The 12,878-nt window shown below is 55.6% G+C and overlaps 11 protein-coding genes and 1 non-coding gene across 12 annotated transcripts; 5 read left to right on the forward strand and 7 right to left on the reverse strand.

The window, feature by feature from the left end:
• Positions 1-343: 343 nt before the first annotated feature.
• On the forward strand, positions 344-1,126 carry ATO3 (putative ammonium permease ATO3; the record flags this gene model as incomplete). The annotated part of the gene is made up of 1 exon (NM_211045.1): positions 344-1,126. The coding sequence occupies one exon, from the start codon at positions 344-346 to the stop codon at positions 1,124-1,126; it is 783 nt and encodes a 260-aa protein (NP_985691.1).
• A 170-nt stretch (positions 1,127-1,296) lies between these two features.
• Positions 1,297-1,368, reverse strand: AGOS_t0147. Its single transcript has one exon. It is a non-coding gene; the product is annotated as a tRNA-Asp (tRNA).
• Positions 1,369-1,592: 224 nt separating this feature from the next.
• On the reverse strand, positions 1,593-1,919 carry RPP2B (ribosomal protein P2; the record flags this gene model as incomplete). The annotated part of the gene is made up of 1 exon (NM_211046.1): positions 1,593-1,919. One exon carries the CDS (start codon positions 1,917-1,919, stop codon positions 1,593-1,595), a length of 327 nt encoding a protein of 108 aa, NP_985692.1.
• A 291-nt stretch (positions 1,920-2,210) lies between these two features.
• Positions 2,211-3,056, forward strand: ORT1 (Ort1p; the record flags this gene model as incomplete). Its single annotated transcript, NM_211047.1, has 1 exon — positions 2,211-3,056. One exon carries the CDS (start codon positions 2,211-2,213, stop codon positions 3,054-3,056), a length of 846 nt encoding a protein of 281 aa, NP_985693.1.
• Positions 3,057-3,076: 20 nt separating this feature from the next.
• AGOS_AFR147C (AFR147Cp) lies at positions 3,077-4,024 on the reverse strand (the record flags this gene model as incomplete). Its single annotated transcript, NM_211048.2, has 1 exon — positions 3,077-4,024. One exon carries the CDS (start codon positions 4,022-4,024, stop codon positions 3,077-3,079), a length of 948 nt encoding a protein of 315 aa, NP_985694.2.
• A 462-nt stretch (positions 4,025-4,486) lies between these two features.
• Positions 4,487-4,829, forward strand: COI1 (Coi1p; the record flags this gene model as incomplete). The annotated part of the gene is made up of 2 exons (NM_211049.1): positions 4,487-4,493; positions 4,558-4,829. The coding sequence occupies 2 exons, from the start codon at positions 4,487-4,489 to the stop codon at positions 4,827-4,829; spliced, it is 279 nt and encodes a 92-aa protein (NP_985695.1).
• An 88-nt stretch (positions 4,830-4,917) lies between these two features.
• YRA1 (RNA-binding protein YRA1) lies at positions 4,918-6,111 on the reverse strand (the record flags this gene model as incomplete). The annotated part of the gene is made up of 2 exons (NM_211050.1): positions 4,918-5,331; positions 5,863-6,111. 2 exons carry the CDS (start codon positions 6,109-6,111, stop codon positions 4,918-4,920), a joined length of 663 nt encoding a protein of 220 aa, NP_985696.1.
• Positions 6,112-6,858: 747 nt separating this feature from the next.
• On the forward strand, positions 6,859-7,059 carry AGOS_AFR149WA (AFR149W-Ap; the record flags this gene model as incomplete). Its single annotated transcript, NM_001355337.1, has 1 exon — positions 6,859-7,059. One exon carries the CDS (start codon positions 6,859-6,861, stop codon positions 7,057-7,059), a length of 201 nt encoding a protein of 66 aa, NP_001342279.1.
• A 54-nt stretch (positions 7,060-7,113) lies between these two features.
• Positions 7,114-8,163, reverse strand: CAK1 (cyclin-dependent protein kinase-activating kinase CAK1; the record flags this gene model as incomplete). Its single annotated transcript, NM_211051.1, has 1 exon — positions 7,114-8,163. The coding sequence occupies one exon, from the start codon at positions 8,161-8,163 to the stop codon at positions 7,114-7,116; it is 1,050 nt and encodes a 349-aa protein (NP_985697.1).
• Positions 8,164-8,420: 257 nt separating this feature from the next.
• On the reverse strand, positions 8,421-9,476 carry ERG3 (C-5 sterol desaturase; the record flags this gene model as incomplete). Its single annotated transcript, NM_211052.2, has 1 exon — positions 8,421-9,476. The coding sequence occupies one exon, from the start codon at positions 9,474-9,476 to the stop codon at positions 8,421-8,423; it is 1,056 nt and encodes a 351-aa protein (NP_985698.2).
• A 347-nt stretch (positions 9,477-9,823) lies between these two features.
• Positions 9,824-10,636, reverse strand: CAF16 (putative ATP-binding cassette family ATPase CAF16; the record flags this gene model as incomplete). Its single annotated transcript, NM_211053.1, has 1 exon — positions 9,824-10,636. One exon carries the CDS (start codon positions 10,634-10,636, stop codon positions 9,824-9,826), a length of 813 nt encoding a protein of 270 aa, NP_985699.1.
• A 341-nt stretch (positions 10,637-10,977) lies between these two features.
• On the forward strand, positions 10,978-12,708 carry SPT8 (SAGA complex subunit SPT8; the record flags this gene model as incomplete). The annotated part of the gene is made up of 1 exon (NM_211054.2): positions 10,978-12,708. The coding sequence occupies one exon, from the start codon at positions 10,978-10,980 to the stop codon at positions 12,706-12,708; it is 1,731 nt and encodes a 576-aa protein (NP_985700.2).
• Between the last annotated feature and the right edge of the window lie 170 nt (positions 12,709-12,878).

The following is a 12,878-nucleotide window of genomic DNA, read 5'->3' on the forward strand; positions in this document are numbered from 1 at the left end:
CGGCAGTTTGAACTAGTCGATGGCCGGCCTCGGGTTGTCAACTGAAGACACGCCGAAGGAGGGAGGAGGGGGGCGTATCCAGGTCCCAGAGGCGAGGAGAGCGGTATAGGAAGCCGAGAGCAGGGCGTAGGCAAGCAAGATAAGCCCTTGTCGACAGAGACGCTGACGGGCTAGACTCAAAAATGCGGCGGACGTAGACGGGCCAGCACCCAGAATGTGGTATCCCATGTGAGTGGGAGGCCGACAGTTTGAAGTCTCTTATGTATATATAGAGAGGGGCTCGAGAAGTGGGGTCGGCAAAAGTGGGGCTCGAGAGGGCGAGTGAAATTACCGTATTTGGAAGATGGACACTGTGGGCTCGCAAGACTTGGAAAAGGCTGGCATGCGAGAAGGATCGTCCTGCAAGACGCAGGAGTGTGTGGAGACGCTGGAGGACCGGGTCACCAGTGTGGGGCTCGAGGGCGATTATGTGCGGCTGGGGACACAGCTATTTCGGCGACAGGACCTGCAGGCTGCACTTGGGACGTTCCGTGCGCCACTCGCGGATCCTGTTCCCCTCGGCCTGTCGTCGTTTTCGTTTTCATGCATGATTCTTGGGTTGTACAACGCCGAGGTTTTAGGCGTGACGAATCACCAGCTGCTTGTCGGGGTGGCTTTCTTTTTAGGCGGCCTGGCGCAGCTATTGGCGGGACTACTGAGTTTCGCTGTGGGGAACACGTTTGGTCTGACGGTGTTCTCGATCTTTGGCTCTTTCTGGTTCTGCCAGGGAGCGATCATCACGAACTCGTTCGGCGTGCTGCAGTCATTTGAACAGGATCCTGAAATGCTGCGCAACGCAACGGGTCTTTTCCAGCTGTGCTGGTTTGTGTTCACGTTCCTAATGCTGCTGTGCTCACTGAAATCCTCCTGGAGTCTTTTTGCATTACTCGTGACACTGGATTTGACGTTTCTGCTGCTTGCTATCGGAAACTTCAGCAATAATCCTGTCTTAGGCCGCGCCGCGGGCTGGACTGGGTTTGTCTCTAGTATATGTGGCTGGTACACTCTCTACGCAGAGATGTCCAACCTTGGCAATACCTACTTGCCACTACCAAAACTACACATGCCCCACTCTATGGTCGCATAGCCGGGGAAACCGCATGCATTCTTTATTTCTAGGCCTGCGTGGCACTGGGCCGCCAGGCCCATTTAATATATATCTACACATTTTGCATTAAAAAATTTACACATTAGGAGCTACTGACACAGCGCACAGACTGGTAGACAAGTACCAAAAAAGGAGCGCATGCAAAAATTCTCCGCGACGGGGAATTGAACCCCGATCCCGCGCGCGACAAGCGCGAATTCTAACCATTAAACTATCGCGGAAGTACCTTGCGCTTCAGATCTTGAGATCGAGTCAAGACTGCACGACGTCCTTCCGCCGCGCGCAACAAAACGCAGGCGCCATCGTTGCGCATGTCATTCGCTTGCCTTGCCAGCGCGCACACGCGCCCAGGGTATGTGCAATGTAGCGTTGAAGTTGTATTCAATTAAAACATGTAATTATATATACACTGTGAGACGGCAATTCGGGAATTGGCGTACTATACTTAATCGAACAAACCGAAGCCCATGTCGTCGTCGGACTCCTCCTTGGCCTCCTCCTTGGCCTCCTCAGCGGCAGCCTCAGAAGCACCAGCAGCAGCAGAAGCACCGCCAGCTGGGGCAGCACCGCCAGCTGGAACGGAAGCGAACTTCTTCTGACCCTCAGCAATCAACTCCTCAATGGACTTGCCCTCCAAGGAAGCCAACAAGGTGGAGATCTTAGCATCCTCAACCTCAACACCAACAGACTCAATCAAAGACTTGATATCAGCGGCGGATGGGGCGTCGTTACCACCCTGCAACAACAACAAGTAAGCAGCCAAGTATTTCATTCTTCCTCCTGATGGTTATGAAATAATCGATTTAAGCTGAAAGCAGACTATTCCTTGGTAGACTAGAAGTAAGAAAGTGTATGCGGAAGAGGAAGCATCTCTATCCTGGCGTCGCCTACTTGATGAAAAAAAATTGCGTCTCTCACTAAACACGGCATGATGGTGGGTTCGCATGCGAAATATCTGGAACGCAATCTTGAACTGTTCGCGGTGTATTCAGAGCAGGGCTAAGGCGATGACTCTTGAATAGCCTGCTTATCTTCTCCTCGACCGGAGACATAGGTCGCCGAGATGTCTGAGGATGCGGATAAAGCTTACAAAGATCTCCTATATGGGGGTGTAGCGGGGTCTCTGGGGAAATTGGTCGAGTATCCGTTTGACACCGTGAAGGTGAGACTACAGACGCAGTCGGCGGCCCTGTTTCCCACAACATGGTCCTGTGTTTCACATACATACAAGCAGGAGGGCCTATGGCGTGGGTTCTACCAGGGTATGGCTTCGCCCGTGTTCGGGGCGTTCCTGGAGCATGCCGTACTGTTCGTGTCGTTCAACCGGGCTCAGGCAGTTCTCGAAAATTGTTACAGCTGTGGCCCGCTCGAGAAAGTGGTGTTTGCGGGCGCCATAGCCGGGGCATGCACGAGCTATGTGCTGACGCCAGTTGAGCTGGTGAAGTGCAAGCTCCAGGTCTCAAATCTGACCGGCGTATCCGGTCCGCGGTATACCGCCGTGCTGCCGACATTGCGCGCGATCGTAAAGCAGAACGGCCTCGGCGGGCTGTGGCAGGGCCAGTCTGGGACCTTCATCCGGGAATCCGCAGGCGGCGCCGTGTGGTTCACAGCCTACGAAGTGCTGAAAGGCTGGCTGGCCAGGCGCAGGGGCTCCACAGAAAACACCGTCTGGGAGCTGTTGGCATCAGGCGCTGGTGCCGGCGCTGCTTTCCACGCAAGTATTTTCCCTGCCGATACCGTGAAGTCGACGATGCAGACAGAGCACCTAGGTCTGGGGCCCGCCGTGCGTACAGTGCTCAAGAAGCACGGTCCCACGGGCTTCTACCGTGGCGTGGGCATTACGCTTCTCCGGGCGCTCCCTGCCAATGCAGTGATTTTCTACGTCTACGAGAGCTTGTGCGGACTTTAATTCCGTGGATATTTAGTTACTTATACAGACACTGCTTTTCTTCTTGAGGAATAGCGCCGCAGCGTGCTGATCAGTTTGACCGCCCAGAGAATAAAACCCTCCTTGAAGTAAAATAGGAAGGCGGCTGTGAGGATACTCTGCGTTAGCTTCACCCCAATTCCATGGTACAGCCCCTGGATCCCCTCTTTCTTGACAATATCGACCATGAGCGACCACATAGACTGCTGTGTATCAGCGTCCTCTTTGCCTTTGGCCAGGTGCATTCTCGTCTTCAGAGTAATGTATGGGTAGGTCGACCCCGTGGCGGCCAGCTTGCCCACAGCACCCAGCAGAAACGCCCACGATGGCAGCAGCACATCTGATCCGCTCCACTTGAGCACAACGTTCTTCAGCTGCTCAAAGACAGTATACTGGATGATCGGATTCGACACGAGCATCAGCGCCGGCCGGAGGCCGTTGAACAGCGCCGTCACGCCATCTTTGCGGACTATGTCGAGCAGCACTGCCAGCGTGCTCTGCTCGGACTTCGCGACTGTCATCCGCGTGTTCACGACCCAGATCGGGTTCGACGCAATCGCCGTCATCGAGCCGGCCACAGCGCTGGACAGGATCGCCTCCGATGTGTTGAGCCGCCGAGACCCGCGCACCCGCATCGTCGCACGCGCCGCCAGCTCGTAGAAGTAGTAGTAGATGAAGCTGTTGACCGCCATTCCGTACATTGCGCTCTCCAGGCCCGCGTAGAAGCCCACCACGCCCTCCTTTCGGTATATCTCCCGCACGGCCTCCAATTTGCTCTTGCTGCGTGTCCCCGGCTCTTTATCCTGCTCGCTCACCTGCATTCGCGTAGCCAGCGTCACCAGCGGCATGGTAAGCGCCATCGACAATGCGCCTCCGCCTGCCCCTGCGACCGCGTGCACCAGCTCGTCCACCTCCGCAGGGTTCGCCGTGTTTGAAGGCTGTGCCGTCATCTTGTCCTGCTCAATTCCGTATCTGCCTCTGCTGGCACAGATGTCCTCGGACGAATTAATCGCTTACTGGTCAGGCCACCTGCAGCTACTTAAGTAGTACCACTTTTCGTTTGACGCCAAAAAGCTGCCTTCGGGGATGTGACTACTGAGTACCCCGAAACTTCCGGTGTTTATTCTTTTGCGTTTGGAACCAACCACGTGTAATGGCCGCAGCCCAGGGCCCGGATGGATGCGTGAAAACGAATTAGGCAGCAAGCATTCTTTTCCGATGAATGTTCTTCAATTAATGTGCGGTACTCAGACGTCAGGTAACGGATTTTCGTAGCGAGCGACTGATGGGCATCATTGGCCGGATCGCATCGAAAAAGCAGTGTCGATCGTCTTGGTATCACTTGGGCTGCGGGGTGCAGGACGATTTGATCCAGCGCTGAGCCAAGATGTCCTCCACTCAAGTGCCTCTAAATGTCATGTATGTAATAGCTGTAGACGTGGACTGTTCGCATATACTAACGACTGGTGCAGAAAATCCGTAGGCTACCTCTCGGCCGGCGCAGTAGCCATGGTGCTCCTAACAAAGACGATAATCCGGAACAGGAAGGACAAGCAGTTCCTCCCGGCTGCACGGCAACTGGGAGACGGCACGGAGGTGGAGGACCCCTACGGGAACATCGCGGCGATCAAGCCCGGGTTCCCGATGCAGCAGGAGCAGCGCCCGCGCAAGAGCGAGTTTGAGGGCGCGGGGCTGTCGTACCGCACAAGGAAGAGCGGAGACCGGCTGGGCTTCTTCGACCGGAGGCAGGAATAGCGGCAGTGACCTTTATTCTTTATACATAGAGGTTCGAGTATATATAATTAACCGGTAATTCTAATGATACAGAGGAGCCGGAGGGCGGCTACTTCTTGGCCTCGTCGAAGTAGTCGGCCATCTCCTGGTCGAGCTGCTCCAACGACTTTTTCTGAGGCTTGGGCTTTCTCTTCTGGGCCTTCGCGGCGACGGCCTTCTTGGTGGGCGCGCGGGTGTCGCGCCTGACAGCGGGGTCTGGCCTGGCGACACGCAGCGATCTCTCGGGGCCCTTGGCGACAGGAGCAATACGGGCGGCCAGGGGCTTGCGCGTGGGGTCGACAATGAGGTTCAAGCGCAAGCGGGACTTGCCGCCATCGATGGGGGCGCCGTTGAACTTCTTGACCGCCTCGCGCGCCTTCTCGGCGTTGGCAAACGTGAGCGTCGCCATACCGGTCGAGTTCCCGCGCTCGTTGTAGCTTAGCAGAACTCTCTGCAAGCCTCCAACACTACTTCTAAAGAAATCCTGTGTGCATAAGTTAGTCAGATGTCCCATCATTAAGGCATTGGAACGAATGAATCTGGAAGCGAAGCGGTAAAGTGCCGCCGGGGCACGTACGAGCGTGCCGTCACACGTGGACAGCCGGCTGTGCCACGGCTCTTCACGTGGATCCAACAGGCGTTCACGGAGCTTCGATCTGGTGCGCTGCAGCAAAGAGCGCACGCCTAATCCTGCATGGCGCACTGGGCGTCCGCACGCCCCACGGGCACTGAGGTCTGGGCCACGGAAAACAAAGCTATTTGCTCCCAGCGCTAGCAAAGCTATGTGGCCACGGATCATCGCATCATGTGCAGGCTAAGCACGGCACCAATCCGGACGCGGCCCGCTGCGCCGATTGGCGACAGCCCAGCCACATGCCAGATGCGTAAACTTCCTGCTACCGTCCCGCCCGGGAGCGGAACGTAGGAGAGGCACATGCGCGCGCCTGTCGGGCTGGCGGCGCCGAGCACACGCTCGCCTGCTCATCCCACTTGCCAATCTACTGGATTAACATACTCTGACAGCGTCCTCCTTAATGTCTCTAGGCAGCCCCTCCACGTTGACTTTCGTTGCGTATGCGGCTTCCAGCATGCTGGTTGCGCGCTCCACGGGAACGCTCTTCCGCACACCCGCAGCTGGTCCGCGCCGCCGGCCGGCCGTCACGCTCTTGGCCACCTTTCTGGGGGCATTCTTGTTAGGCCTGCGCACCGGCTTCTTCTGGGAGTCGATAATTTCGTCTAGGGCTTTGTCCAAGTTGGCAGACATCTGGAATTGTGATTATAGATAAAGAACAACTGGCGTATATTCCGGAGGGAAAGAGCTGCAAAAATAGTTCAGGAGTGCGTGGATCCCGAGTATCGACTTCTTTATGAGATTAGTATCGCCACCGAACAACGTGCTCCAGCTTGCAGGGGGCGAAAAAATTTCTCGCCTTTTATATAGTCGCGTTCATATCTGCACCGGGTAAATGGTGGCCCAGCTCGCAGGCGACTCCATTACCCGGACACAATGAGTCACGTGGCTGGCTGATAGGGGCGGTGTCCGGGTTGCCAATTAACGCTAATATACCACGTGATGTTTTGATTAAGGAGTCGTTTATCGGTCCTGATCAAATAGTCCCGCGGTTTCGAGAATGGTACTACGGGTGCGATCGTTTCCGAATTTAGCTATCGGAACCACCGCCACGATTCTAGTCGTATCTATTATGAAAGGACTTGATTCGGCGTTCGTTGGTTCCATTGGGATCTGGAACAGGGGTCATGCACTTTGTTGCCCCGATCTCCGGCTCTCCATGGCAGGCTCCGGGCTTCCTGTTGTGGACATTCCCGCTCTTCGTAGCAGTGGAGTTTATATCAGCCACCTTGCCGTTGATTGCAGTCACGTGCTCAGTGGTGCTTTTCTACGGCACGACCTAGCTAGTGCTTTGTGGCATCGCGTCTGCTAGGCGGAAGCGCTTGATAGCGGGGCTCCCCACGATAGGCCAATAGTGGTTTCTCAAGACTGCGAGCAACTATGAGCAAGAGGTCACCGAATACACCCATCTCGGGGCTGCAGAAGAAGCTCAAGATGTCGCCGCCGCCGTCAGCTGCGCTGGCTGGCAGCAGTTCTGCCGAGAAGTTTCGGCGGCAATTACTGGTCATGGGCTTCGAACTCCAGCGGGTACGGGAACTTAACCAGTTCTTGGAGTGGGAGCGCCAGATGCAGGTAGAATAGGCAGCTGGTATAGCTATTTACATGTACATAGCTAGCAGCAATATACGTGATCGGTTACTGCAGCTGCGCAAAGGTGCGCAGAGTCGCTGCCACGTGACTTGCAGGGATGCGCTTCTGCGTGTCGAAATGCAGCATGCCCAGCAGCATGCGTGCCAGCTCTTCGTGCTGCGACACCTCTGCAAGGCGCGGAAACAGCTGCTCGACCTTGGCCAGCTGCTCCGGCCATGGCTTGTCGAAGATGTAGTTACCGTCGCCTTCGGTGCCGAACATGCCGACAAAGCCGCTGCTGCCGTAGCGGACCACCTGCGGCCACTGCTCCTGGGACGGGATGCCCAGCTGCTGGAAGATAGACATCACAGCGCGGATGTCCGTGCCCGTCTCGAGCTCTTCTGCCCCGTCGTCCACGAACGCGGCAATGCCGCCCTGCGGTGTCTCGTATCGCTGGAACAGCTGCGAAAACGTGACGGCCAGCGACCACACGTCCACCGGCAGCCCGTAGTTCCGCACGCTAAACATCAGCTCCGGCGCCTTGTAGATCGAAGTCGACACGTCTGGGATCTTGCTGTCGTCTGTCTCGCCGTAGCGGCGAGGTCCGCGCTGGGCGGTGTCGTAGCACACGCCGAAGTCAATCACATACACATGGTCGTTGCTATCAACGAGCACGTTCTGCGGCTTAATGTCGCGGTGTATCACGCCAAGCCCGTGCAGATACGCCAGCGCGTCTGCAAGCTGGCTGCATACGTGCATCGTGCGGGCCATGCTCAGCCGGTTCTTCTGCGCCCGCCGCCCGCGAGCCTCGCTGTCTAGGCATGGCATCAGGTACGCCAAATGCTTCCCCCCATAGTGCTGCCTCATGAAAGCATATAGGTCCGTTTTAACATACGGCATACAGATCTTTACGATCCCCCCCTCCACCGTCGCGGATAACACCGGGATGATATTGGAGTGCTGGCACGCTTGCAGAATGCGTAACTCCGTCTCCACGTCGTGCGGCGCGCATTGGCTTTCAATCTTGACAGACTTGGCCACGGACCCATCTTCAAGAAGTTGGATCCGGGCGTACCGCGTCGTACATAGTACTTTCACCGGGATATGCTTTGCCATTGTTCTGTGTTCTACCGGCGCCTTGCAGCAGAAACCAGCGCCCGTTGTTCAAAGCAGGGCGCCCGTTTTTCCGCTGAACGTATGTCGGCGGCGCCAGCTACCAGCGCTGAAATGGACTACACGTGGAATCATTAGACCTATGTTGCGGGTATTACGTAACGGTATTGTGTATAGTGTGATACAAAAGATGTGCGATCATGTCATAATACATCCCTTCGCAGGGCAAAGAGCAGCTTGAGGAACCGAGAGAAAGAAAGTCAGCGCTCGTAGACGCGGTCGTCCGCCGGGCCTTCCACGTTCTTGATCATTTCGTCGACCTCCTTTATCTGCTGCTCCCATACAGCCTTGTCCTTCTTCAGGTTCGAGTCAAACAACTCGTGGTCGGGTTCGCGGTAGGAGCCGCCGAGCCGGTCCCAAAGCGTAGTAAACTGTCCGTAGTTATAGTTGAAGTACAGGTGGTGAACGGTGTGGCAGGCGGCGCCGTTAATGACGGGGTCGTTGGAGAGGTACTCGCCGTCGTGGATCATCACCGTCCATACGTTAACGAATGTGAAAAGCACCAGGTACGAAACCTTGTGCAGCGGAAAGAGCATCGGAAAGAGGTGGTAGGGCAGCGACTGCAGGTAGCCGTCGATGGGGTGGAACGCGTGGGATGCGAACGGCGTGCACACAAGCCACTTATGGTGCTTCTTGTGCAGCACCTTGTACACGGCCGGCCAGTGCAGCCAGCGATGGAGCAGGTAGATCCCGAAGTCCGTGAATAGAATAAAGAACAGTGCCTCCAGCGCCAGCCGCACGTAGCCACGCACGTTGAGCTCGAGGCCCATGTACAGATGCGAGTAGCCGTGCAATTCGAGCAGGAACCATGGCACCGTCATGACCGCCATGTACGGGATCGCTCCCAACCCCTGCTTGATCTCCATACTCATCTGGTTTTTCAGGTAGCGCGGGTGGTTGAATACGGACTTGTCGAAAACGAACACATAAGAGAATGACGCCACGATCAGGTACAGCAGCCAGCCAAACACTGTCGTCACCAAAAACAGAGACAAGCTCTGCCGCAACAGGCTGTATCGCGGCAGCACCGACCCGAAAGCATGCGGGCTAACCTCGAACATAAACGGTGCATACCCATATACCTCCAGCGGCCTCTCAAGCGACCTCCCGAACACGCGCGTCGCATTTACCATCTGCTCCTTAATCATCGCCTGCTGCCAAGTCCCGCCCATCTTCGGCGACAGCGATGCTGGCAGCAGTGTGGCATACACATAGTCGAAGAAGTACGAGTCGCAAAACTCGAGCACTAAATCCATGGTCGGAGAACGCTATAGACTAGGAGAAACAATTTTAGCTCTAGGTTGCCTGCCTTCTAGCGTGATAACAGATCCTGCTACAGCTACTAAAGCCCATCTGCCGCTCTCCTCTGGCTTTTTGCACTTTTATATGGTCCATCCCGGCACTGACCTAACGTACGCGGCTCTATACGACGCTAAAAAATCAAGTTACGAATGCACTATACGAATGCGTAGAGCAAGGAACGAATCCCTTTTGGAACGACGATATCACGTGAACGAAGCCGCAACGTTCGGGTGCCGGGCGCCTAGTTAGGATGAGAGGCTTGGTTGCAGTGCAGTCACAGACAAGGCTGGCGGTTACGTATTTACTCGGAGGCCATCTTGCCCTCGTCACGGGCGAGCCATGCTAGTGCCAGCGGATGCAGGCTGCGTACGTGCCCGATACGGACACGTCCGGCGGCTTCGACGACGTCGGTGCGGTCTGCGGCAAAACTGACATCGCGGGCGACATCGAGGTCGGCCAACACACGGCCGTGGGCGATGTGGACAACGCGGTCCGGCCAATCAGCCAAACCGTCGAAAATATGGGTAGCGTAAATAATGCTGCACTCGCGGCGCTCGGTCTCCAGGCGGAGAAAGTGCAGCAGCTTGGTGCGGGCGACCACGTCGAGGTCGACAGTAACCTCGTCGAGCAGCAGCAGCTTGAAGGGCTTGAGCAGGCCCATGCAAAGCTGGACGCGGCGCTTCTGGCCGTCGCTGAGGCGGTGCATGCGCCAGCGGAGGTCGACGTCGAGGATACGCAACAGCTCTGTGCCGCGCTCGCGGAAGTGCTGCAGGCCGATGCTGTCAAGCAGTTCCTGCACGCCGATGTCGCGGTGCACTATGGCCATGTGGCACCACTCGGTACCAAGGTATGCAGTGACCATGACATCCGCGGGATCGGCCGTGTTAGCGGGAGCAAACGGGTCGCGGCCGTCGACGCGGATATTACCGCTGCGGCACAGATGCTTGCCACTGAGCAACTTGAGCAGCGTGGATTTGCCGGCGCCGTTGGAGCCGCAGAGCAGCATGCGCTTGCGCCACGGCAACACCAGGTTCACGTCTGTGAGCGACTCCTCCTCGGCGTGTGGGAACTTGTAGCTGAGGCCTGTAACCTCCACTGCTTGGCTGGTGTCCATTCTACACGTGCGGGCGGCTTGTGGGCGTTTCGCTTGCTGTCTGGCTCTGGAGTGCGAGACGTCCCACCGCACCGTTTTTTACGGAAGGCGCACAGCGCCGCAGCGCAACCCTATGGCAACGGGTGTGGCCCGTAGCGGGCCGCGCGAGTCTTAAGAGTGCCAGTAGCCGCTGTCTTACGTGCGGATACACGCTCGGTGTGTTCTTGAACTTCGACTTTTAGCCTAACGGCGGCCCCATAGCACGCGGGCTCGGTTTTTCACCGCTTAAACTGCCATATCGCACGTAGCTACGGCAGTACATAGGGCGCGAAGGATAGGCAGGCTTGTAACTGCAGACTGGCATGGACGAGGTAGACGACATCTTGAACCAAAATCAAGTTGAAGAGGAAGAGGACGATGAGGACGACCTAGATGAGGAAATTGCCGACGTCGCGGACCCCGCCAATGGTAATGATGAGGAAGGCCAGGATGATGACGAGGAGCAGGAACACAATATGGACGAGGACGAGGACGAGGACGATGATGCGGAAGAGGAGGACATGGAGGACGAGGACGAGGACATGGAGGATGAGGACGAGGACGAGGACGAGGACGAGGACGGCGACAACGCAGATCTCAATGGCAACTCGTACAGCAAGGTGGGGAGCAGCAAGACCACACCAGAGGTGGAAACCAGCCGAACATCTGCGTACGACAAAATCCACATGTACTACTCGGAGCTGGCGCGCAACGCTGTGCTGGCGTCCGACTACTCCATAACGCCAACCGCTGCGATTCCAATACAGACACACGTCCACTCCATCACGATGTCTAAGGGTCTGAAGTACCTTTTCCTGGGGGGTCAGGATGGCTACATTCGCAAGTTTGACTTCCTGAATACGATTGAAGGCAAATTGTCGCTGACGATCCTACAGAAGCATTCGCTCGTGGAGTCCATCTCTAATGCGGGCATTATGCTATCATATTGGGAGAATGAGGTACCGCAGGCGCAGAAGGACATGAAACTGACGAAGAACGGTAAGGAGTATGAACCGAAGGTCTCACCTGTACACTCGCTTGAGGTTCATTCTGAGTGCTTATACATATTGGCGGGCCAGGAGGGCGGTGGTATCACGCTGCAGGGCGTGCGTTACATGGAAGGCCAGATAGGCCATTACTTCAAGAAACACACAAGTACGGTAAACCAGCTACTACTGAACGATGATGAGACACGATTTGTTAGCGGCTCCTGGGATAAGCAGATCTTGGACTGGGACCTGCACACTGGACATTGCATCACAGAGTTCAAGGGAGTGCCTGCACAAATTTCAACATTATCTTTCAGGCCTCGGTATAGTACTGTTGAACTGTCTTCCCTAGTAAGCACTGACGAGGAAAGCAAGTTGAAAGCTGACAGTTCGAGGGCAGATGACGATATGGATTCTTTATTCGGGGAGGATGACGAGGAACAGCCCCCAAAATCCCGGGAAAAAGCACTATCTAGAGATGCCTCCTTTGCTAAAGAAGCGGACATAAAGACAAGCATGTCCGATGCACGGGATGTCCTGAGTAAATATTCTCTGCGGACAAGGATGGATGAAAACGCGCTGCTGTCCTCGTGCATAAGCGGTACAATTCAACTTTGGGACAGGCGCGCAGGATCAGGCCCTCAACTCACTCTACCCCGAGATAAAGCGACGCCTCCGTGGTGTATGTCAGCATGTTGGTCTCACGACGGTGACCGGATTTACGCTGGTAGAAGAAATGCTACAGTTGACGAGTACGACCTTCGCTACACACTGCGTGCGTCGAAGACTTTGAAATTGCCCAAAATTTCGGGCCCTGTCTCAGCCGTACAAGCGCTCCCAAACGGTAAGCATATCCTTTGCGCATCACAGGATAATATCCGAATATATGATGTCACTTCTAGCACATCAACTCCTTTCCTGATCGTTCCTGGCCACCATGGAGGCACTATTTCCAATATGTATGTTGACCCAACCTGCAGGTTCTTAATTAGTACTAGCGGGAATAGAGGCTGGCAAGGAACCTCCACAGATACTACGCTAATATATGATATCGACCTTGAATAAAATCAATAACGCCGTAGCGTTTTGGTCCACAGCATATCATGTGTTGCAACTAGAAGTTGTAGATAAGGCATCGAGCTACTAGACACAAATAGCAATTCCCTACCTACCATAATTTAATAATATATATATTATTATATCGACTCTTCTGACCTCGCAGCCACGAAAGCACG

This window comes from Eremothecium gossypii, chromosome VI (genome assembly GCF_000091025.4).
Source record: "Eremothecium gossypii ATCC 10895 chromosome VI, complete sequence".
Classification (NCBI taxonomy): Eukaryota; Fungi; Ascomycota; class Saccharomycetes; order Saccharomycetales; family Saccharomycetaceae; genus Eremothecium; species Eremothecium gossypii.